We start from the raw sequence: 26,178 nt of genomic DNA, 5'->3' as shown, positions 1-26,178 counted from the left end.
TTCCATTTTCTAAAGTTGTTAAATTTATTGCCATAGAGTTGCTCATAATATTTATTTATTATCTTTTAATGTTGGTGGAATCTATAGGGATAACTCCTTTTTCATTCCAAATATTAATAATTTTTATTTTCTCTCTTTTTTCTTAATCAGCCTAGTTAGGGATTTAGTTATGGTTTATTGTTAACATTTAAGCCTTTGGTCATTTTTTAATTTATCTAAATGATATTCCTCCTTTCCTTTCTTATCAGCACCATCCATTATTCCTATCTTCATAGCAGTGCGTCATCATGTACTCTGAAAGTCATCTTGAGATGGAAGATAAACAAATTGTCCCATACCACTAGTAGTATCACTAAATATTTTCCTTGCTATTTTCTTTTCATTTCTTTCCTTTTTTTTGGCCGCAGCATGTGGAATCTTAGTTCCCCGACCAGGGATAGAACCCATGCCCTCTGCAGTGGAAGCAGAGTCCTAACCACTGGACTGCCAGGGTATTCCCATCCTTGCTATTCTCTTCTTATTATTTTTAGCCTCTTAATGTTGGAAAGTCTTAGGGCTAAGTCATTGGTCCTTTTCTTTCTCTACCCTCACTGTCTTGATGATTTCATCAATCTCATCAATCAATCTCATCAAAATATAGGTGACTTTAAATACCATCTATATGCTAGCAACTCCCAAATGTTTAACTCCAGTCCAGACCTTTCTTCCAAACCCAAGATTCATATCTACAACTTCCTACTTGTAATCTTCCCTTGGATGTCCAATACACATGGCAAACCCAAAATTCATTTTTCCCAGTGACACCAATCTGGTCCAACTTACATCTTCTTTTACATGGATTTCTACAAAAAGGTCCTGTTGGGACTCCCTGCTTCTACCTTTGCCCCAACGCCTACCCCATTATCTATTTAAAATATAGAGACTAGGGACTTCCCTGGTGGCGCAGTGGTTGGGAGTCCGCCTGCCAGTGCGGAGGACGTGGGTTCGAGCCCCGGTTCGGGAGGATCCCACATGCTGCGGAGCAGCTGGGCCCGTGCACCACAACTACTGAGCCTGCTGCCTAGCGCCCGTGCTCCACAACAAAAGAAGCCACCGCGGTGAGGGGCCCGCATACCACCGCAGCAGCAAAGATCCAACGCAGCCAAAAATTAATTAATTAATTAATTAATTAAAAAAATATATAGCAACTAGAGTAAACTTAAGTCTATGGTTCTCCAATTAAAAAAAAATTACCTTATTAATTATTATTTACAAAAAATGAAAACATGACTGTCATACAAAAATAAAAATGAACATGTGTCAAATATTTTATTCTATTTATTAATTAATGGGAGAACCACTAAGGTGGTAAGGCTGGTTCAAAGAGCATTTGACGGGCTGAGTATTTACAGACAATTTAGTAAAGGAATGTTGGCAAAAGATTGCTAATATTGATATAAGGCTGGTTAATGTCATACAGGACAATAAACTGTAACATTTGGAATTATCCTTCTTATTAGACAGAAATTACTTGCATTTCTACTGGTCAAATCTACAAGTTAACATGTAATTTCTCAGTCTGGGACTTTAAGTAGTAAACAGTGAGTTGAACAAAATACACTCTTTAAACGTTAAATTTTCCTTAGGTGGCCCTGTACCCCATATGGCATTGAAGGGACATACCACCTCCCTCTTTTTGCTTTTTTTCCCCAAGTTTTTAAATAATTTTTATTAACATCTGCTGTAAAACCCAAAATTTGGGGAAACAGTGCTCTATAATATGGTACTGGAAACAAAGTCATTGCTGGGTAATGTTGGTTGTTTGCTTTCTTTTTTTAAATTATTTTATTTTATTTTTTTATATAGCATGTTCTTATTACTTATCTATTTTATACATATTAGTGTATATATGTCAATCCCAATCTCCCGGTTCATCCCACCACTCCCCCTTACCCCCCTTGATGTTCATACATTTGTTCTCTACATCTCTGTCTCTATTTCTGCCTTGCAAACCAGTTCATTTGTACCATTTTTCTAGAATCCACATATATGTGTTAATATACGATATTTGTTTTTCGCTTTCTGACTTACTTCACGCTGTATAATAGTTTCTAGGTCCATCCACGTCTCTACAAATGACCCAGTTTCGTTCCTTTTTATGGCTGAGTAATATTCCATTGTATATATGTACCACATCTTCTTTATCCATTTGTCTGTCGATGGGCATTTTGGTTGCTTCCATGTCCTGGCTATTGTAAATAGTGCTGCAATGACATTGGAGTGCATGTGTCTTTTTGAATTATGGTTTTCTCAGGGTATATGCCCAGTAGTGGGATTGCTGGGTCATATGGTAATTCTAGTTTTAGGTTTTTTGGGGTTTTTTTTGCTTTTTTAACATCTTTATTGAAGTATAATTGCTTTACAATGGTGTGTTAGTTTCTGCTTTGTAACAAAGTGAATCACTTATACATATACATATGTTCCCATAACTCTTCCCTCTTGCATCTCCCTCCCTCTCACCCTCCCTATCCCACCCCTCTAGGTGGTCACAAAGCACCGAGCTGATCTCCCTGTGCTATGCGGCTGCTTCCCACTAGCTATCTATTTTACATTTGGGAGTGTATATATGTCCATGCCACTCTCTCACTTTGTCACAGCTTACCCTTCCCCCTCCCCATATCATCAAGTCCGTTCTCTAGTAGGTCTGTGTCTTTATTCCTGTCTTACCCCTAGGTTCTTCATAACCTTTTTTTTTTTCTTAGATTCCATATATATGTGTTAGCATACGGTATTTGTTTTTCTCTTTCTGACTTACTTCACTCTGTATGACAGACTGTAGGTCCATCCACCTCACTACAAATAACTCAATTTCGTTTCTTTTTATGGCTGAGTAATATTCCATTGTATATATGTGCCACATCTTCTTTACCCATTCATCTGTCAATGGACACTTAGGTTGCTTCCATGTCGATGGCTATTGTAAATAGAGTTGCAGTGAATATTGTGGTACATGACTCTTTTTGAATTCTGGTTTTCTCAGGGTATATGCCCAGTAGTGGGATTGCTGGGTCGTATGGTAGTTCTATTTTGAGTTTTTTAAGGAACCTCCATACTGTTCTCCATAGTGGCTGTATCAATTTACATTCCCACCAACAGTGCAAGAGGGTTCCCTTTTCTCCACACCGTCTTCAGCATTTATTGTTTGTTGAATTTTTGATTATGGCCATTCTGACTGGTGTGAGGTGATACCTCATTGTAGTTTTGATTTGCATTTCTCTAATGATTAGTGATGTTGAGCATCCTTTCATGTGTTTGTTGACAATCTGTATATCTTCTTTGGAGAAATGTCTATTTAGGTCTTCTGCCCATTTTTGGATTGGGTTGTTTGTTTTTTTTATATTGAGCTGCATGAGCTAGTTGTAAATTTTGGAGATTAATCCTTTGTAAGTTGCTTCATTTGCAAATATTTTCTCCCATTCTGAGGGTTGTCTTTTCATTTCGTTTATGGTTTCCTTTGCTATGCAAAAGCTCTTAAGTTTCATTAGGTCCCATTTGTTTATTTTTGTTTTTATTTCCATTTCTCTAGGAGGTGGGTCAAAAAGGATCTTGCTGTGATTTATGTCATAGAGTGCTCTGCCTATGTTTTCCTCTAAGACTTTGATAGTGTCTGGCCTTACATTTAGGTCTTTAATCCATTTGGAGTTTATTTTTGTGTATGGTGTTAAGGAGTGTTCTAATTTCATTCTTTTACTTGTCCCTGTCCAGTTTTCCCAGCACCACTTTTTGAAGAGGCTGTCTTTCCTCCATTGTATACTCTTGCCTCCTTTATCAAAGATAAGGTTACCTTATGTGTGTGGGTTTATCTCTGGTCTTTCTATCCTGTTCCACTGATCTATATTTCTCTTTTTGTGTCACTACCATACTGTCTCAATTACTGTAGCTTTGTAGTATAATCTGAAGTCAGGGAGCCTGATTCCTTCAGCTCCATTTTTCTGTTTCAAGATTGCTTTGGTTATTTGAGGTCTTCTGTGTCTCCATACAAATTGTGAAATTTTTTGTTCTAGTTCTGTGAAAAATGCCATTGGTAGCTTGAAAGGGATTGCATTGAATCTGTAGATTGCTTTGGGTAGTATAGTCATTTTCACAATGTTGATTTTTCCAGTCCAAGAACACGGTGTATCTCTCCATCCATTTGTAGCATCTTTAATTTCTTTCATCAGTGTCATAGTTTTCTGCAAATCAGGTCTTTTATCTCCTTAGGTAGGTTTATTCCTAGGTATTTTATTCTTTTTCTTGCAGTGGTAAATGGGAGTGTTTCCTGAACTTCTCTTTCAGATTTTTCATCATTAGTGTATAGGAATGCAAGAGGTTTCTGTGCATTAATTTCATATCCTGCTACTTTACCAAATACATTGATTAACTCTAGTAGTTTTCTGGTAGCATCTTTAGGATTCTCTATGTATAGTATCATGTCATCTGCAAACAGTGACAGATTTACTTCGTCTTTTCCGATTTGTATTCCTTTTATTTCTTTTTGTTCTCTGATTGCTGTGGCTAAAACTTCCAAAACAATGTTGAAGAATACTGGTGAGAGTGGACAACCTTGTCTTTTTCCTGATCTTAGAGGAAATGGTTTCTTCAGTTTTTCACCATTGAGAACAATGTTGGCTGTGGGTTTGTCATATATGGCCTTTATTATGTTGAGGTAAGTTCCCTCTATGCCTATTTTCTGGGGGTTTTATCATAAATGGGTGTTGAATTTTGTCAAAAGCCTTTTCTGCATCTATTGAGATGATCATATTGTTTTTCTCCTTCAGTTTGTTAATATGGTTTATCACATTGATTGATTTGCGTATATTGAAGAATCCTTGCATTCCTGGGATAAACCCCACTTGATCACGGTGTATGATCCTTTTAACGTGTTGTTGGATTCTGTTTGCTAGTATTTTGTTCAGGATTTTTGCATCTATATTCATCAGTGATATTGGTGTGTAATTTTCTTTTTTTGTAGTATCTTTGTCTGGTTTTGGTATCAGCGTGATGGTGGCCTCGTAGAATAAGTTTGGGAGTGTTCCATCCTCTGCAATTTTTTGGAGGAGTTTGAGAAGGATGGGTGTTAACTCTTCTCTAAATGTTCGATAGAATTCACCTATGAAGCCATCTGGTCCTGGATTTTTGTTTGTTGGAAGATTTTTAATCACAGTTTCAATTTCATTACTTGTGATTGGTCTGTTCATATTTTGTATTTCTTCCTGGTTCAGAGTTGGAGGGTTACACCTTTCTAAGAATTTGTCCATTTCTTCCAGGTTGTCCATTTTATTGGCATAGAGTTGCTTGTAGTAGTCTCTTAGGATGCTTTGTATTTCTGCGGTGTCTGTTGTAACTTCTCCTTTTTCATTTCTAATTTTATTGATTTGAGTCCTCTCCTTCTTTTTCTTGATGAGTCTGGCTAAAGGTTTATCAATTTTGTTTATCTTCTCAAAGAACCAGCTTTTAGTTTTATTGATATTTGCTATTGTTTTCTTTGTTTCTATTTCATTTATTTCTGCTCTGATCTTCATGATTTCTTTCCTTCTGCTAACTTTGGGTTTTGTTTGGTCTTCTTTCTCTAGTTCCTTTAGGTGTACGGTTACATTGCTTATTTGAGATTTTTCTTGTTTCTTGAGGTAGGCTTGTATAGCTATAAACTTCCCTTTTAGAACTGCTTTTGCTGCATCCCATAGGTTTTGGATCATCGTGTTTTCATTGTCATTTGTCTCTAGGTATTTTTTGATTTCCTCTTTGATTTCTTCAGTGATCTCTTGCTTATTTAGTCACGTATTGTTTAACCTCCACGTGTTTGTGTTTTTTACGTTTTTTCCCCTGCAATTGATTTCTAATCTCATAGCGTTGTGGTCTGAAAAGGTGCTTGATATGATTTCAGTTTTCTTAAATTTACCAAGGCTTGATCTGTGACCCAAGATGTGATCTATCCTGGGAATGATCCATGTGCACTTGAGAAGAAAGTGTAATCTGCTGTTTTTGGATGGAATGTCCTATAAATATCAATTAAATCTATCTGGTCTATTGTGTCATGTAAAGCTTGTGTTTCCTTATTAATTTTCTGTCTGGATGCTCTGTCCATTGGTGTAAGTGAGGTGTTAAAATCCCCCACTCTTATCGTGTTACTGTCAATTTCCTCTTTTATAGCTGTTAGCATTTGCCTTATGTATTGAGGTGCTCCTATGTTGGGTGCATATATATTTATAATTGCTATGTCTTCTTCTTTGATTGTTCCCTTGATCATTATGTAGTGTCCTTCCTTGTCTCTTGTAACATTCTTTATTTTAAATTCTATTTTATCTGATATGAGTATTGCTACTCCAGCTTTCTTTTGATTTCCATTTGCATGGAATATCTTTTTCCATCCCCTCACTTTCAGTCTGTATGTGTCCGTAGGTCTGAAGTGGATCTCTTGTAGACAGCATATATATACGGGTCTTGTTTTTGTATCCATTCAGCAAGCCTGTGTCTTTTGGTTGGAGCATTTAATCCATTCTCATTTAAGGTAATTATCGATATGTATGTTCCTATTACCATTTTCTTAATTGTTTTGGTTTGTTTTTGTAGGTCCTTTGCTTCTCTTGTGTTTCCCACTTAGAGAAGTTCCTTAAACATTTGTTGTAGAGGTGGTTTGGGCGGTGCTGAATTCCCTTAGCTTTTGCTTGTCTGTAAAGCTTTTGATTTCTCCATCGAATCTGAATGAGATCCTTGCTGGGTATAGTAATCTTGGTTGTAGGTTCTTCCCTTTCATCACTTTAAATACATCATGCCACTGCCTTCTGGATTGTAGGGTTTCTGCTGAGACATCAGGTTTTAACCTTATGGGAGTTCCCTTGTATGTTACCTGTCGTTTTTCCCTTTTTGCTTTTAATAATTTTTCTTTGTCTTTCATTTTTGTCAGTTTGATTACTATGTGTCTCAGAGTGTTTCTCCTTGGTTTTATCCTGCCTGGGACTCTCTGCACTTCCTGGAATTGGGTGTTTATTTCCTTTACCATGTTATGGAAGTTTTCGACTATAATCTCTTCAAATATTTTCTCAGGTCCTTTCTCTCTCTCTTCTCCTTCTGGGACCCCTATAATGCGAATGTTGTTGCATTTAATGTTGTCCCAGAGGTCTCTTAGGCTGTCTTCATTTCTTTTCATTCTTTTTTCCTTATTCTGTTCCACGGCAGTGAATTTACCATTCTGTCTTCCAGGTCATTTATCCGTTCTTCTGCCTCAGTTATTCTGCTATTGATTCCTTCTAGTGCATTTTTTAAAAATTTATTTATTTTATTTATTTATTTTTGTCTGTGTTGGGTCTTCATTGCTGCATGCGGGCTTTCTCCAGTTGTGGCAAGCGGGGGCTACTCTTCATTGTAGTGCACGGGCTTCTCATTGCGGTGGCTTCTTTTGTTGCGGAGCACGGGCTCTATGTTTGAGGGCTTTAGTAGTTGTGGCACGTGGGCTTAGTAGTTGTGGCTCGCGGGCTCTAGAGCGCAGGCTCAGTTGTTGTGGTGCATGGGCTTAGTTGCTCCGCGGCATGTGGGATCTTCCCGGACCAGGGCTCGAACCCATGTCCCCTGCATTGGCAGGCAGATTCTTAACCACTGTGCCAACCAGGGAAGCCCCTTTCAGGTGCGTTTTTCATTTCAGTTATTGTATTGTTCATCTCTGTTTGTTTGTTCTTTAATTCTTCTAGATCTTTGTTAAACATTTCTTGAATCGTCTTGATCTTTGCCTTCATTCTTTTTCCGAGGTCCTGGATCATCTTCACTATCATTATTCTGAATTCTTTTTCTGGAAGGTGGCTTATCTCCACTTCATTTAGTTGTTTTTCTCGGGTTTTTTCTTGTTCCTTCATTTGGTACATGGTCCTCTGCCTTTTCATTTTGTCTATCTTTCTGTGAATGTGGTTTTCATTCCACAGGCTGCAGGATTGTAGTTCTTGCTTCTGCTTTCTGCCATCTGGTGTACGAGGCTATCTGGTTGATTGCTTTCATATCTGAATAAAAATTCCTATGTACTTATTATTTTATCATTAGTTTACTGTCTTTTTCTTTGTTATTGGCTTGAATTTTTAATGATAGATTTATTGAGATATAATTCACATATAAAAGTTCACCTTTTAAATTATGCAGTTCAGTGGTTTCTTAGAATATTCACAGAGTTGTGTGATCATCACCACTATCTAATTTTAGAACAACTTCCTTACTCCAAAAAGTAAGCCCATGACCATTAGTAGTCACTCTCCATTCCCTCCTCCTCCCAGGCCCTGGTGTCCTATGAATCTACTTTCTGTCTCTATGGATTTATCAATTCCAGACATTTCATATAAATGGAATCATGTTGTTATATGGCCTTGGTGACTGACTTCTTTCTCCCTAGCATGTTTTCAAGGTTAATCCATGTGGTAATATGCCTCATACTCCATTCTTTTTTTTTTCTTTTTTAAAATATTTATTTATTTGGCTGCGCTAGGTCTTAGTTGCGGCATGTGGGATCTAGTTCCCTGATCAGGAATTGAGCCTGAGCCCCCTGCATTGGGAGTGCGGAGTCTTAAGCATTGGACTGCCAGGGAAGTCCCCATTCTTTTTTATTGATAAATAATATTCCATTATATGGATATACCACATTTTGTTTATCCATTCATCACTTAATGGACATTTGTGTTGTTTCCACTTTTTAGCCATTATGAGTAATGTTGCTGTTAGTACTCATGTACAAATTTTTGTGTGGTCATATGTTTCACTTGATTTGGGTGTATACGTAGAAGTGGCATTGCAGGGTCTCATGGCAATTCTATGTTTAACTTTTTGAGGAACTGCAGACTGTCTTCCGAAGTGGCTGCACTGTTCCCACTTGCAATGCATGGGGGTTCCAGTTTGTCTACATCCTTGCCAACTTGTTATTGTCCATCTTTTTGATTATGGCCATCCCAATGTGTGTGAAGAGGTGTCTCATTGTGGTTTTGATTTGCATTTACCTGATAACTAATGATGCTGAGCATCTTTTCATATGCATATTGGCCATTTCTGTTTTCTATGGAGAAGTGTGTGTTCAGATCCTTTGCCTATTTATTTTTATTTATTTTTTTTAAAGGTTTTTTAGTGACAAGCTCATTCTTTTTTTATTTTTTTTTATTTTTAAAGGTGTAGGCTTATTTATTTATTTTTGGTTGTGTTGGGTCTTCGTTTCTGTGCGAGGGCTTTCTCTAGTTGCGGCAAGCGGGGACCACTCTTCATCGTGGTGCGTGGGCCTCTCACCATCGCGGCCCCTCTTGTTGCGGAGCACAGGCTCCAGACGCGCAGGCTCAGTAATTGTGGCTCATGGGCCTAGTTGCTCCGCGGCATGTGGGATCTTCCCAGACCAGGGCTTCAACCCGTGTCCCCTGCATTGGCAGGCAGATTCTCAACCACTGCGCCACCAGGGAAGCCCCTTTGCCCATTTTTAAATTGGGTTATTTATCTCTTTTTATTCAGTTGTACAAATTCTTTATATATTCTAGATACAAGTCGCTTATTAAATATAGATTAATTGATCAGAAGTGTGTGGGTTTATTTCTGGGCTTTCTATTCTGATCCATTGATCTATGTATCTGTTTTTGTGCCAGTATAATATTGTTTTGATTACTGTATCATTGTAGTATAGTTTGAAATCAGGGAGCATGATACCTTCAGCCTTTTTTTTTTTTTTTTTTGTATTTTTGGCTGCGTTTTTTTTTGGTCTTCATTGCTGCGTGCAGGCTTTCTCTAGTTGGCGGCAAGCAGGGGTTACTCTTCATTGCAGTGTGTGGGCTTCTCATTGCCATGGCTTCTCTTGTTGGGGAGCACAGGCTCTAGGCATGCGGGCTTCAGGAGTTGTGGCACACGGGCTTAGTTGCTCCACGGCATGTGGGATTTTCCTAGACCAGGGCTTGAACTCATGTCCCCTGCATTGGCAGGCAGATTCTTAACCACTGTGCCACCAGGGAAACCCTGATACCTTCAGCTTTGTTCTTCCTTCTCAAGATTGTTTTGGCTCTTCAGGATCTTTTGTATTTTCATATAAATTTTAGAATTATTTGTTCTAGTTCTGTGAAAAATGCTGTTGGTATTTTGATAGGGATTGCATTAAATCTAGATTGCCTTGGGGGGGTATAGTTATTTAAACAATATTAATTCTTTCAATCTATGAGCATGGTATATCTTTCCATCTGTTTGTGTTGTCTTCAATTTCCTTTCTCAGTGTCTTGTAGTTTTATGAGTCCAGGTCTTTTACCTCCTTAATTAGATTTATTCTCAGGTATTTTATTCTTTTTGATATGATCGTAAGGGGGATTATTTTCTTAAATTCTCTTCCTGATAGTTCATTGTTAGTGTATAGAAATGCAACCTATTTCTGTATGTTAATTTTGTATCCTGTAACTTTACTGAATTCATTGATGAGTTCTAGTAGTCTATTGGTGGCATGTTTAGGATTTTCTATGTCATTATCATGTCATCTGCAAATAGTGACAGTTTTATTCCTTCTGTTCCAATTTGGATTCCTTTTATTTCTTTTTCTTGTCTGATTGCTGAGGCTAGGACTTCCAATACTATGTTGAATAAAAGCAGTGAGAGTGAGCAGCCTTGTCTTGTTCCTGAACTTATGTTTTCAGCTCTTCACCATTGAGTATGATGTTATCTGTGGGCTTGTCATATGACCTTTAATATGTTGAGGTATGATCCCTCTATATCCACTTTGTTGAGAGTTTTTATTATACAAAGATGTCGAATTTTGTCAAAAGCTTTTTCTGCATCTATTGACATAATCATATGATTTTTATTCTTTAATATGGTGTATCACATTGATTGATTTGCAGATATTGAATCATCTATGCATCCTTGGGATAAATCCCACTTGATCACGATGTATGACTCTTTTAATTAATTGTTGGATTCAGTTTGCTAATATTTTGTTGAGGATTTTTGCATCTATGTTCATCAGTGATGTTTGCCTATAATTTTCTTTTTTTGTGTTGTCTTTGATTTTGGTATCCAGGTGGTGCTGATCTTGTAGTATGAGTTTGGAAGCATTCCTTTCTCAGCAAATTTTTTGGAATAGTTTCAGGAAAGGCAATCCTTCTTTAATTGTTTGATAGAATTCACCTGTGAAGCCATCTGGCCTGGACTTTTGTTTGTTAGGCATTTTTTATTATTAATTCAATTTCATTCCTGGTAATCAGTCTATTCATATTTTCTGTTTCTTCCTGATTGAGTCTTGGAAGATTTTACATTTCTAGGAATTTATTAATTTTTTTCTAGGTTGTCTGTTTTAGTGGTGTATAATTGTTTGCATAGTCTCTTACGATCCTTTGTATTTCAGTGGTGTCAGTTGTAACTTCTCTTTCATTTGTGATTTTATTTATTTGGCCCTCTTTTTTTTTTTTTTTCTTAATGAGTCTGGTTAAAGGTTTATCAATTTTGTTTATCTTTTAAAAGTACCAGCTCTTAGTTTCATTGATCTTTTCTTTTTTCTTTTTAGTTTCTATTTTATTTATTTCCACTCTGGTCTTTATTATTTCCTTCCTTCTACTATCTTTGGGTTTTGTTTGTTTTTCTTCTCCTAGTTCCTTCAGGGTAAGGTTAGATTGTTTGAGAATTTTCTTGTTTCCTGAGGTGGGCTTGTTTGCTATAACCTTTCCTCTTAGAACTGCTTTTACTGTGTCCCACAGATTTTGGAATGTTATGTTTTCATTTGTCTCAAGGTATTTTTAAATTTTCTACTTGAGTTTTTCAGTGACCCAATGATTCTCTCTTTTTGTGTGTATCTGTTATATGTTTTTGGTTTGTGGTTACCAGGAAGTTCATATATGATAACAAACAGGTGTCTATTTTAAGTTGATTTCTTAAGTTTGAACACCTTACATTTTTACTAACCCTCCAAATGTTTTGTGCTTTTGATGTCATATTTTACATCTTTTAATTTTTGCCATAACTACTATTGTAGATATAGATGATTTTTACTACTTTTGTCTTTTAACATTCTTACTAGATTTATAAGTGGTTGATCCACTATTTTTACTCTATGTTTGCCTTTACCAGTGAGATTTTTCCTTTCATATTTTTTTATTTCTAGTTTTGGCCTTTTCCTTTTCCTTTAAGAAGTCCCTTTAACACTTCTTGTAAGGTTTGTTTTGTGGTGATAAACTGTTTTTGCTTTTTGCTTGTCTATAAAACTCTTTATCTCTCCTTCAGAGATAAAGATAAATTCGAAAGATAACCTTGCCAGGTAAAGTATTCTTGGTTGTAGTTTTTTCCTTTCATCATTTTGAATATATTGTTCCACTTCCTTCTGGCCTGAAAAGTTCCTGCTGAAAAGTCTGCTGATAGTCTTATGGGAGTTCCTTTTTACAGTACATAACTAGTTGCTTTTCTCTTGCTGCTTTTCAGGTTCTCTCTTTATCTTTAATTTTTGTCCTTTTAATTAATTAATTTTTTTTTAATTTATGGCTGTGTTGGGTCTTCGTTTCTGTGCGAGGGCTTTCTCTAGTTGTGGCAAGCGGGGGCCACTCTTCATCGCGGTGCGCGGGCCTCTCATTGTCGCGGCCTCTCTTGTTGCGGAGCACAGGCTCCAGACGCGCAGGCTCAGTAATTGTGGCTCATGGGCCCAGTTGCTCCGTGGCATGTGGGCTCCTCCCAGACCAGGGCTCGAACCCGTGTCCCCTGCATCGGCAGGCAGATTCTCAACCACTGCGCCACCAGGGAAGCCCTAATTTTTGTCATTTTAATTATAATGTGTCTCAGTGTGTACCTGTTTAGGTTCATCTTGTTTGGGATTCTCTGTGCTTCCTAGAGCAGGATGTTTGTTTCCTTCTCTAGGCTAAGGAAGTTTTCAGCTAATGTTTCCTCAGATAAGTTCTCTGCTCCTTTCTCTCAATTTTCCCCTTCTGGGACCCCTATAATGTGAAAGTGAGTACACTTGATATTGTCTCAGAAGTCTCTTAAACTATCCTCATTTTTTAAAATTCTTTTTTCTTTTTTTCTGTTCAGCTTGGATTATGTCTACCACTCTGTCCTCCAGATCACTGATCTGTTCTTCTATATTATTCTATCTGCTGTAGATTCCTTCTAGTGTATTTTTCATTTTAGTTAATGTATTATTCAGCTCTGATTTGTTCTTCTTTATATTTTCTAACTCTTAATTGAAATTCTGTGTTCATCCATTCTTCTGAGTTCAGTGAGCACCTTTATGATTATTACCTTGAACTCTTTATTGGGTAGATTGCTTATTTGCATTTAATTTAGTTCTTTTTCTGAGGTTTTGTCTTGTTCCTTTGTTTGGAACATATTCCTCTTGCCTCCTCATTTTACCTAATTCCCAATGTTTATTTCTATATATTGGATAAGACTGTTATGTCTCTTGATCTTGGAGAAGTGACATTATATAGGAGACATCCTATGAGCTCAGCAGCGCACTCCCTCCTGGCTACTAGGCCTTATGCTCCAGGGGTGTCCTCTATTCATGCTGCATGCTCCCTTCTGTTGTGGAAGAGCTAACTGTTGAGGGCATATTGGTTGGTGGGGCTGGCCCTTGGCCTGTCTGGCTGTGATACTCTGACTCATGCAGTTGTTGTGGGTGCCCTGGTGGGCAGGGCAGTCTCCTGGTGAGGCTGACTGTGTAGCTGGGCAGTGCACCCTCTTCGGGACCACAGGTGGGTGGGGCAGACTCCCTGTGCATTTGACTATGTGGCCTGGTGGTGCAGAATTCCTGTGGGCCCTCTGGTGCACAGGGCAAGCCCCCAGCACTAATAGGCTAGAGGGAGGATTTCTAAATGGTGCTTGCCAGTGCTTGAGTCAGTCCAATAGAACAAGATCCCCAAAATGGCTGCCACCAGCATCTCCATCGCCAGGGGGAGTCCCAGAGGCCTCCTGCCTCTCTGATAGGCTCTCCAAGATCAGCAAGTGGGTCTGACACAGGTGACTTTCAAACTACTGCCTTTTTGCTGGGACTTGGACCATGTGAGATTTTGCTGTGCCCTTTAAGAGTGGAGTCTTTTTCCTATAGCCCTCCATCTCTCCTGAATGGAATCCCCACTGGTTTTCAAAGCCAGACGTTCTGGGGGCTTGTCTTCCCAGTGCAAGACCTCCAGGATGGGGAGGCCAACATGGGTCTTAGACCCCTTGCTCCTTGGAGAGGACCTCTGCGGTGGTGACGTCCTTTTCATTTGTGTGTCACCAACCTTAGAGTTTGGCTCCTGACAAGATTGCATCTCCACTTCCCTACCCATCTTATTGTCACTCCTTCTTTATATCTGTCATTGTGGAAAATCTTTTCTGCTAGTCTTCAGGTCATTCTCATAGATAGTTGCTGTATAAAGTAATTGTAATTTTGTGCTGTGCTCATAGGAGGAGGTGAATTCAGGGTCTTGCGACTCTGGCATCTTGATCCCCCTCCTCCCCCATATCTTTTATTTATTTATATTATCTCAGTGGCTGAGACACTCAATACAGTGTTGATTAGAAGTATTAATAATGGGTATACTTATCTTGTTCCTGATTTTAAAGGAAATGTTCTAATGTCAGTATCGAAAGTGATGAACTAAGTGTTTTTGGTGAATATTTAATTTTTATTTCCACACAGTTACATTTTGGCATTTTGTTGCAGGCTTTTCCCCATTTATGTTTTGTGTGTGTATTTATAACTATATATTATATTATGTTGTGTTATACAATATTTTTCTCCATATAATATATAGAATAAACTTAACTTTGTATTTCCATAATAATAATATAACAGTTTTAATTACTGTAGTTTTATCATATACTTTAATATCTTATAGAACATTTATACCCCCCCCCTTTTTCTTACTCTTATAGTTTTCCTGGCTATTTCTACATGTTTATTTGTGCAGATGAACTTTAGAATAATTTTGTTACTTTTTCTCCCCTTCCAAATCTAATTGGGATTTTGATTGGACTCATTAAGTATATTACCTAATTTCAAGTGTATGTGTACGGAATTCAAATGAGTGACTCATTATTGTTTCTATTTTCACCATTAGGAATACATCCCTACTGTCTCCATCCTATGCAATCCAGGAATGAGAACACGTCACTGGAAGCAGTTATCAGAAATTGTAGGCTATGACTTAACTCCAGACTCAGGAACTACAATGAGGAAAGTTTTAAAATTAAACCTTACACCATACTTGGAAAAATTTGAAGTTATAAGTGCAGGTGCAAGCAAGGTAAATATGAAGATCAACTGAACTACTTTATTTGATGAGTTTGTTAATCAAATAATCATAGTTTTTGTTGTGGTTGAATGTATAGTACTGGCTAGCAGTGGGAGGAGATGGGGTTAAGTGGTAGAAGACCACTCTTATTTTTCCCCACAAAGTGTCTGCTTCTCTATGATTTCCTTGTCCTGAATCCAGAGTAGAAATGGTTCCTTTGACCTCTTGTTAATTCTGCCACATTCTGATATGCATGGATGATATGCTAGTCTTGATATATAATTGTTCCATTAAGAATGGAAATAGATGCATGTGTGTGTGGCATGTGATGTGTGTGTATTACAACAGAGTAAGTATGGCCGTCTAGTGTTCTCAAAATACACTGAAAACATCTTCAGACTATAGACTGCAGAAAAGCCACTTCAGGGAAAATCCATCAGGTCTTTCATTCTGCTGTCTATTTTAATACTGACAGCAGTAGTTTTCAGAGCAAGTGAATTTTTAAAAACTACATTGTCATTTTCCATAGGAATTTTTTAATTGTTTAAAAACTTTTCTAACTTACAGACAGTTGCAGATTATCTTACAAAAATTGCTGTGTAATGCACCAAATTCTTTCTTCTTTTTCTCATTTAGGAATTTTCATTAGAGAAATCCATGCATACAATGATGGGAACTTGGGATGATATTGCTTTTCATATAAGTCTATATCGTGATACTGGAGTCTGTATTCTTTCTTCAGTAGACGAGATTCAGGCTCTCCTTGATGATCAAATTATAAAAACTCAGACAATGAGAGGCTCACCTTTCATCAAACCATTTGAAAAGGAGATCAAGGTATGTTAAATATGATAGTCAACTCCTGGTCATTTATAGAAACTGCAATCTTATTACATATATGCTCTTGTGAAAATAAGTCAGTTTGTTGGATAGCTTTGGTGAAATATAGAAACAGATAACTTAAAATTAATGTGAAAATATATAGAACAGATGAGCCATTAACTCTAATGATTTTTAAAAGAACAAATGATATTTTTATTAAGAAAATCTTCTCCAATGACAGTGATAGATTTGGAAGGAAAACGGTATTATTTAATCTAACTGTAGACAGCCTAGACCCTGTTTCATGCTATATTCTTTATTTTTTTCCACTTTACTGAGTATTTTATTGACATAAGCTTTGACCGAGAAGCATAAAGTTTTCAAAATGTCTTTTCTTATAGGCAGAAAATCAATCTGGTTATTTTAATAAATATAATTGTGCAAAATGGTAGGCTGAGCAGTTAAAGAATATCTGCTGTCATTATTTAGTGGATGTGGGGCAGGAAAATGGTGTTGAACATGGAGGAGAAAAGAAGAAACAAATTTTCAACACTGGTAGTGCTATAAGGAAATGGTATTAAAGTGAAAGAACCAATATAATAATTTTGAGTTTATGCAGGAGTGTTACGTTATAAAACAAAATAGACTTTGGACATTTCTTATTTTTTTTTATACAATTCAATAGCAGATAAGACAAAACATGAATTTTACACTCTGAATTAAAAGAAATATTTTCTTCAAAGGGCAATGAATAAATTCTCATTTAAAGATTGTTTCAAGTTGATGCTAATCTTTCTTTTTTTTTTAACATCTTTATTGGATATAATTGCTTTACAATGGTGTGTTAGTTTCTGCTTTTTAACAAAGTGAATCAGCTATACATATACATATATCCCCATATCTCCTCCCTCTTGCGTCTCCCTCCCACCCTCCCTATGCCATCCCTCTAGGTGGACACAAAGCACAAAACTCCCTGTGCTATGTGGCTGCTTCCCACTAGCTACCTATTTTACATTTGGTAGTGTATATATGTCCATACCACTCTCTCACATCGTCCCAGCTTACCCTTCCCCCTCCCCGTGTCCTCAAGTCCATTCTCTACATCTGTGTCTTTATTCCTGTCCTGCCCCTGGGTTCTTCAGAATCATTTTTTCTTTTCTATTTTTTTTAGATTCCATATATATGTGTTAGCATACAGTATTTGTTTTTCTCTTTCTGACTTACTTCACTCTGTATGACAGTCTCTAGGTCCATCCACCTCACTACAAATAACTCAATTTCATTTCTTTTTGTGGCTGAGTAATATTACATTGTATATATGTGCCACATCTTCTTTATGCATTCATCTGTCAGTGGACACTGAGGTTGCTTCCATGTCCTGGCTATTGTAAATAGAGCTGCAGTGAACATTGTGGTACATGACTCTTTTTGAATTATGGTTTTCTCAGGGTATATGCCCAGTAGTGGGATTGCTGGGTCGTATGGTAGTTCTACTTTTAGTTTTTTAAGGAACCTCCATACTGTTCTCCATAGTGGCTGTATCAATTTACATTCCCACCAACAGTTCATGCTATATTCTCATAACTTGTAGTGAAGTTCTATATACTGTACTTTATATTTGGGAACAAATAGCTTGAGGGTCTTTTAGAATAATTAATGAAATATTGTCCACTTGACAAAAACAAATGATATATGATACTGTAAGATTATTTAATGTCCTTATAGTTGATGTGGGTAAGTGCACAAAGCAAATAAATTATAATAACTAATAGTTTTATAGGTAGTATCAAAATTCAAACTGGAGACTATATAAAATGGGGAAAAGATCAACAACAAATGGATTTTTCCCCTGATATTTATTGACTTCTAAATGTGTGCCAGATACTACTCTAGGGGTTTTACATTTATTAACCCATATAATCCCCATAGCAGACCCTCAAGGTAGGCACTGTTATTATCAGTAGTCATAGTTAAGGGAACCAAGGCATAGAGGGATAGGTAAGTTACCCAAGTTCACACAGCTAATAAACGACAAACCTGGAACTCAAAAAAGGCAGTTTGGTTTTAATTTAAGCATAAGTAGTGTATTTATAGGACATCTTGGCTTTCAATATTTGTAGAAGACAAAAACTTGTGTTCTTCCAAAAAGACATAAAGCTGCACATTTTCCCTTGAATCAGGCTGACCTACCCTTTCCTGGTAAGATGTTATGCTTTTGCTGATATTTCTTGTTTAACAAAGGAGAATTTACAAGACAAGTTTGAAACCTCTCTTAGAGCTTTTAAAACAAAAATATGAGGCCAATCTCTTGATATATAGGACCTTAGGCCATATATTTAAGCAACAAAGAGCTTATATGAATGATCTTTGGCTAATGAAATACCTTATGGATTCTAGGAGATCTGTGACAATAAGGAAGACTCTTTCCCCCAAATGCATTGATGTAGAGCACGGTTTCTCAACCTGGCTCTAATGACATTTGGGGCTAGATAATTCTTTGTTGTGGGGGCTGTCCTGTATATTGTAGGAAGTTTAGCAGCGTCCACGGCCTCTACCCACTAGATATTAGTAGAACTGTCACCCCACCAGTTGTGACAAATGAAAATGCCTCCAGACATTGTCAAATGTCCTTTGGGGTGGGGGCAAAATAGCCCCTAGGTTGATAGCTACTGGTGTAGAGCAGGATGTATTCCTGTATGCTTTTTGGACATGGGACAGTTCACCTAGAGATTAGGAAATTGTTCTAAATAACTACAGTCATTTGCAATTGTGAGTTCCAATGATTTAGGAAAACTTCAGACCTCCTAGAGTTTTTCAAAGCCCATGTGAGACACTATAAGTGACTTTGAGCTGTTTTGCATTGATTCAAAAATAACAATAAATTTAAAATACATATTCCTTGCTATGATTTATGGGTTTTCTTTAATAACTGGAACTTAGTATACTATGCTTTTCATTAAGGCCTGGGAGGACCGTTTGATTCGAATACAAGAAACGACTGATGAATGGTTAAAAGTACAAGCTCAATGGCTGTACTTGGAGCCCATTTTTTGTTCTGAGGATATCATGCAACAGATGCCAGAAGAAGGGCGTCAGTTTCAGACAGTAGACAGACATTGGAGGGATATCATGAAGTTTTGTGCAAAAGATCCAAAGGTGAAGTGTTTGTCTTCTCCGTTTCAAATAAAGGGGAACCTTTATTTGTGGCGATTACAGAAAGCATTTGGCTTTTTTTCCAAGTACAAAAATAAAACCTGCTCATTTTATACAAACTGGAAAGCTCAGAAAAATATAAGAAAGCATAGATAATTTTACTTTTCAATTCATAAGATACACTACTCATAACTCTTTAATATGTATAGTGGAGCTGCTTCAAACATTCATTTAACTCACTTGGCTTCTACTATGTATACTCAGTGATCCCTCTTATAAAAATAAATAGTAAAATAAAATAAAATGAAGACAGCAAGAGGGTGGGAGAGAGAGACAGAGAGACAGACAGAGAGAAAGAGAGAGAGAGAATGAATACAAACGAGTGAGTACTGCATGTGATTCACCTGAGTTTCTACTCAATGACTCTATATGCTTGGGGGTGATGGGAAAAAAGAGTCAGCAATTCTCTCAGTTGGTTTCACTTGCTATGTGTCTCTCCTAGTGAGTATAGCACCTTGTTGAGTGTGATTTTAATGTTGAAAGACAGACCATGTATTTTTCATACACATAGTGTACAAAGTTCATAGATATATATATCCACTTTTTAATCTTGTAGTCAACTTAAGAAATAATGATTTGTTTCAATGCTGGATGAAAAAGTAGCTGTGCTGGGGACTTCCCTGGCTGCACAGTGGTTAAGAATCTGCCTGCTAATGCAGGGGACACGGGTTGGATCCCTGGTCCAGGAAGATCCCATATGCTGTGAAGCAGTTAAGCCAGTGCACCACAACTACTGAGCCTGCACTCTAGAGCCTGCGAGCCACAACTACGGAAGCCCGCGCGTCTGGAGCCTGAGTTCCGCAACAAGAGAATTCCCCGCTCGCCACCCACGCACAGCAACGAAGACCCAATGCAGCCAAAAAAAAAAGAAAAAAAAAAAGAGAAACTAGCTGTGCTGAACTGTTGAGAGTCAACAGTACTGAAATTTATGCGTTTCAAGGATTTCCTTTACATGTTGACTTTAGAACCGTTGTAAGACATTATTTCTCATAGAACAGAAGGGCCACATGGTAAATATTTTAGGCTTTGTGAGACGTACAGTGTTTTTGGTAACTACTCAATTCTGCTGTTGTTGCAGTAAGAAAGCAGCTAAAGACAATATGTAACTGAATGGATGTGTCCGTGCTACATCAAAACTGTTTATGGACAACTGACATTTTCATGTACCATGAAATGTTATTCTTCTTTTAATTTTTGAACCTTTTAAAAGTGTAAAAATAATTCTTACCTTGATGGCCATGTAAAAACTGGCAGCACGCAGAAGCAAGAAGAACTACAATCCTGCAGCCTGTGGAACAAAAACCACATTCACAGAAAGATAGACAAGATGAAAAGGCAGAAGGGCTATGTAACAGATGAAGGAACAAGATAAAACCCCAGAAAAACAACTAAATGAAATGGAGATAGGCAATCTTCCAGAAAAAGAATTCAGAATAATGATAGTGAAGATGATCCAGGACCTCGGAAAAAGAATGGAGGCAAAGATTGAGAAGATTCAAGAAATGTTTAACAAAGATCTAGAAGAATTAAAGAACAAACAAACAGGGATGAACAATACAATAACTGAAATGAAAACTACACTAGAAGGAATCAATAGCAGAATAACTGAGGCAGAAGAACGGATAAGTGACCTGGAAGACAGAATGGTGGAATTCATGGCTGCAGAAGAGAATAAAGAAAAAAGAATGAAAAGAAATGAAGACAGCCTAAGAGACCTCTGGGACAACATTAAACGCAACAACATTCACATTATAGGGATCCCAGAAGGAGAAGAGAGAAAGGACCCTAGAAAATATTTGAAGAGATTATAGTCGAAAACTTCCCTAACATGGGAAAGGAAATAGCCACCCAAGTCCACGAAGCGCAGAGAGTCCCATACAGGATAAACCTAAGGAGAAACACGCTGAGACATATAGTAATCAAATTGGCAAAAATTAAAGACGAAGAATAATTATTGAAAGCAGTAAGGCAAAAACGACAGGTAACATACAAGGGAACTCCCATAAGGTTAACAGCTGATTTCTCAGCAGAAACTCTACAAGCCAGAAGGGAGTGGCATGATATACTTAAAGTGATGAAAGGGAAGAACATACAACCAAGATTACTGTACCCAACAAGGATCTCATTCAGATTTGATGGAGAAATCAAAAGCTTTAGAGACAAGCAAAAGCTAAGAGAATTCAGCACCACCAAACCAGCTCTACAACAAATGCTAAAGAAACTTCTCTAAGTGGGAAACACAAGAGAAGGAAAGGACCTACAAAAACAAACCCAAACAATTAAGAAAATGGTAATAGGAACATACATATTGATAATTACCTTAAATGTGAATGGATTAAATGCTCCAACCAAAAGACACAGGCTTGCTGAATGGATACAAAAACAAGACCCATATATGTGCTGTCTACAAGAGACCCACTTCAGACCTAGGGACACATACAGACTGAAAGTGAGGGGATGGAAAAAGATATTCCATGCAAATGGAAATCAAAAGAAAGCTGGAGTAGCAATACTCATATCAGATAAAATAGACTTTAAAACAAAGAATGTTACAAGAGACAAGGAAGGACACTACTTAATGATCAAGGGATCAATCCAAGAAGAAGATATAACAATTATAAATATATATGCACCCAACATAGGAGCACCTCAATACATAAGGCAACTGCTAACAGCTCTAAAAGAGGAAATGAACAGTAACACAATAATAGGGGGGACTTTAATACCTCACGTAGACCAATGGACAGATCATCCAGACAGAAAATTAATAAGGAAACACAAGCTTTAAATGACACAATAGACCAGATAGATTTAATTGATATTTATAGGACATTCCATCCAAAAACAGCAGACTACACTTTCTTCTCAAGTGCGCATGGAACATTCTCCAGGATATATCACATCCTGGGTCACAAATCAAGCCTCAGTAAATTTAAGAAAATTGAAATCATATCAAGCATCTTATCTGACCACAACGCTATGAGATTAGAAATCAATGACAGGGGAAAAAATGAAAAAAACACAAACACATGGAGGCTAAACAATATGTTACTAAATAAGCAAGAGATCACTGAAGAAATCAAAGAGGAAATCAAAAAATACCTAGAGACAAATGACAATGAAAACACGATGATCCAAAACCTATGGGATGCAGCAAAAGCAGTTCTAAGAGGGAAGTTTATAGCTATACAAGCCTACCTCAAGAAACAAGAAAAATCTCAAATAAGCAATGTAACCTTACACCTAAAGGAACTAGAGAAAGAAGACCAAACAAAACCCAAAGTTAGCAGAAGGAAAGAAATCATGAAGATCAGAGCAGAAATAAATGAAATAGAAACAAAGAAAACAATAGCAAATATCAATAAAACTAAAAGCTGGTTCTTTGAGAAGATAAACAAAATTGATAAACCTTTAGCCAGACTCATCAAGAAAAAGAGGGAGAGGACTCAAATCAATAAAATTAGAAATGAAAAAGGAGAAGTTACAACAGACACCACAGAAATACAAAGCATCCTAAGAGACTACTACAAGCAACTCTATGCCAATAAAATGGACAACCTGGAAGAAATGGACAAATTCTTAGAAAGGTATAACCCTCCAACTCTGAACCAGGAAGAAATACAAAATATGAACAGACCAATCACAAGTAATGAAATTGAAACTGTGATTTAAAATCTTCCAAGAAACAGAAGTCCAGAACCAGATGGCTTCACAGGTGAATTCTATCGAACATTTAGAGAAGAGCTAACACCCATCCTTTTCAAACTCTTCCAAAAAATTGCTAAGAAAGGAAAACTCCCAAACTCATTCTATGAGGCCACCATCACCCTGATACCAAAGCCAGACAAAGATACTACAAAAAAAGAAAATTACAGACCAATATCACTGATGAATATAGATGCAAAAATCCTCAACAAAATACTAGCAAACAGAATCCAACAACACCTTAAACGGCTCATACACCATGATCAAGTGGGATTTATCCCAGAGATGCAAGGATTCTTCAATATACACAAATCAATCACTGTGATGCACCATAATAACAAATTGAAGAATAAAAACCATATGATCATCTCAATAGATGCAGAAAAAGCTTCTGACAAAATTCAACACCCATTTATGATAAAAACTCTCCAGAAAGTGGGCATACAGGGAACCTACATCAACAAAATAAAGGCCATATACGACAAACCCACAGCAAACATCACTCTCAATGGTGAAAAACTGAAAGCATTTCCTCTAAGATCAGGAACAAGACAAGGATGTCCACTCTCACGGCTATTATTCAACATAGTTTTGGAAGTCCAAGCCACGGCAATCAGAGAAGCAAAAGAAATAAAACGAATACAAATTGGAAAAGAAGAAGTAAAACTGTCACTGTTTGCAGATGACATGATACTATACATAGAGAATCCTAAAGATGTCATCAGAAAACTACTAGAGCTAATCAGTGAATCTGGTAAAGTTGCAGGATACAAAATTAATGCACAGAAATCTCTTGCATTCCTATACACTAATGATGAAAAATCTGAAAGAGAAATTAAGGAAACACTCCCATTTACCACTGCAACAAAAAGAATAAGATACCTAGGAATAAACCTACCTAGGGAGACAAAAGACCTGTATGCAGAAAACTATAAGACACTGATGAAAGAGATTAAAGATGACACCAACAGATGGAGAGATATACCATGTTCTTGGATTGGAAGAATCAATATTGTGAAAATGACTATGCTACCCAAAGCAATCTACAGATTCAATGCAATCCCTATCAAATTACCAATGGCATCTTTTACAGAACTAGAACAAAAAATCTTAAAATTTGTATGGAGACACAAAAGACCCCGAATAGCCAAAGCAGTCTTGAGGGAAAAAAACAGAGCTGGAGGAATCAGATTCCCTGACTTCAGACTATACTACAAAGCTACAGTAATCAAGATAATATGGTACTGGCACAAAAACAGAAATATAGATCAATGGAACAGGACAGAAAGCCCAGAGATAAACCCACATACCTATGGACAACTAATCTATGACAAAGGAGGCAAGGATATACAGTGGAGAAAAGACAGTCTCTTCAATAAGTGGTGCTGGGAAAACTGGACAGCTACATGTAAAAGAATGAAATTAGAACACTCCCTAACATCATACACAAAAATAAACTCAAAATGGATTTGAGACCTAAATGTAAGACTGGGCACTATAAAACTCTTAGGGGAAAACATAGGAAGAACACTCTTTAACATAAATCACAGCAAGATCTTTTTTGATCCACCTCCTAGAGTAATGGAAATAAAAACAAAAATAAACAAATGGGGCCTAATGAAACTTAAAAACTTTTGCACAGCAAAGGAAACCATAAACAAGACGAAAAGACAACCCTCAGAATGGGAGAAAATATTTGCAAATGAATCATCAGACAAAGGATTAATCTCCAAAATATATAAACAGCTCATGCAGCTCAATATTAAAAAAACAAACGACCCAATCCAAAAATGGGCAGAAGACCTAAATAGACATTTCTCCAAAGAAGACATACAGATGGCCAAGAAGCACATGAAAAGCTGCTCAACATCACTAATTATTAGAGAAATGCAAATCCAAACTACAATGAGATATCACCTCACACCAGTTAGAATGGGCATCATCAGAAAATCTACAAACAACAAATGCTGGAGACGGTGTGGAGAAAAGGGAACCCTCTTACACTGTTGGTGGGAATGTAAATTGATATAGCCACCATGGAGAACAGTATGGAGGTTCCTTAAAAACTAAAAATAGAATTACCATATGACCCAGCAACCCCACTACTGGGCATATACTCAGAGAAAACCATAATTCAAAAAAACACATGCACCCCAATGTTCATTGCAGCACTATTCACAATAGCCAGGACATGGAAGCAACCTAAATGCCCATCGACAGATGAATGGATAAAGAAGATATGGTACATATATACAATGGAATATTACTCAGCCATAAAAAGGAACAAAATTGGGTGATTTGTAGAGACGTAGATGCATCTTGAGACTGTCATACAGAGTGAAGGAAGTCAGAAAGAGAAAAACAAATATCGTATATTAACGCATATATGTGGAACCTAAAAAATGGTAAAGATGAATCGGTTTGCAGAGCAGAAATTGAGACACAGATGTAGAGAACAAACGAATGGACACCAAGGGGGGAAAGTGGTGGGGGGTGGGGGTGGTGGTGGGATGAATTGGGAGATTGGGATTGACATGTATACACTGATGTGTATAAAATGGATGACTGATAAGAAATAAATAAATAAATAAACATTAAAAAAAAAAAACACTGGCAGCACAGTGTATACAGATATCAAAGCATCAAGTTACATGTCTTAAATATATACAATTTTTATTTGTCAGTTATACCTCATAAAAGCTGAAAAACAAGAACAACAAAAAAGAAACTAGTAGCAGACTGGATTTAGCTCATGGGATGTAGTTTGCCAACTCATACCATAGATTGTTTATAGTTGACAGTTGTTAATGCAAAAATTAAATCACACACCAACCTAGCAGACTCTTCCCACATCATTCAAAACAATGTAGGAGAAATGAAAATATGCATGACAATCATAATTTCTCATTTATAACTAGCATCTTTGGATAAGAATATTTGTGATTTATTGAATTCTAATAGTTTTACATTATAAAAAAATTTCCTGACAATTTTCATAAACGTTTTGACACCTTAACATTTTTGACATATAAGTTAATGTTTAGGTCTTATCATAATATCTGATATATAAGTGCTGACCTGAACGAATTGGTCTCTTTTAGGTTCTTGCTGTTACTAATTTAACAGGTTTACTGGAAAAACTGCAGAACTGCAATGAACTTTTGGAGAAAATTATGAAAGGCCTTAATGCATATCTTGAAAAAAAACGACTTTTCTTCCCTCGGTATGACGGATAATC

The 26,178-nt window shown here is 36.9% G+C and overlaps 1 protein-coding gene across 1 annotated transcript in view; it reads left to right on the top strand.

Annotated features, from left to right (window-relative positions):
• Positions 1-26,178, top strand: part of DNAH12 (dynein axonemal heavy chain 12) — a 220,147-nt gene that overhangs the window by 67,749 nt on the left and 126,220 nt on the right. The window contains exons 17-20 of the mRNA XM_061195447.1: positions 15,027-15,212; positions 15,837-16,037; positions 18,984-19,178; positions 26,042-26,163. Of these exons, the coding sequence (XP_061051430.1) occupies positions 15,027-15,212; positions 15,837-16,037; positions 18,984-19,178; positions 26,042-26,163 (704 nt within the window). The remainder of the gene's footprint in view (positions 1-15,026; positions 15,213-15,836; positions 16,038-18,983; positions 19,179-26,041; positions 26,164-26,178) is intronic.

The sequence above is a fragment of the Eubalaena glacialis genome, chromosome 7 (assembly GCF_028564815.1).
Source record: "Eubalaena glacialis isolate mEubGla1 chromosome 7, mEubGla1.1.hap2.+ XY, whole genome shotgun sequence".
In the NCBI taxonomy this organism is placed as follows: Eukaryota; Metazoa; Chordata; class Mammalia; order Artiodactyla; family Balaenidae; genus Eubalaena; species Eubalaena glacialis.
This window is presented reverse-complemented; position numbering and strand designations above follow the sequence as displayed.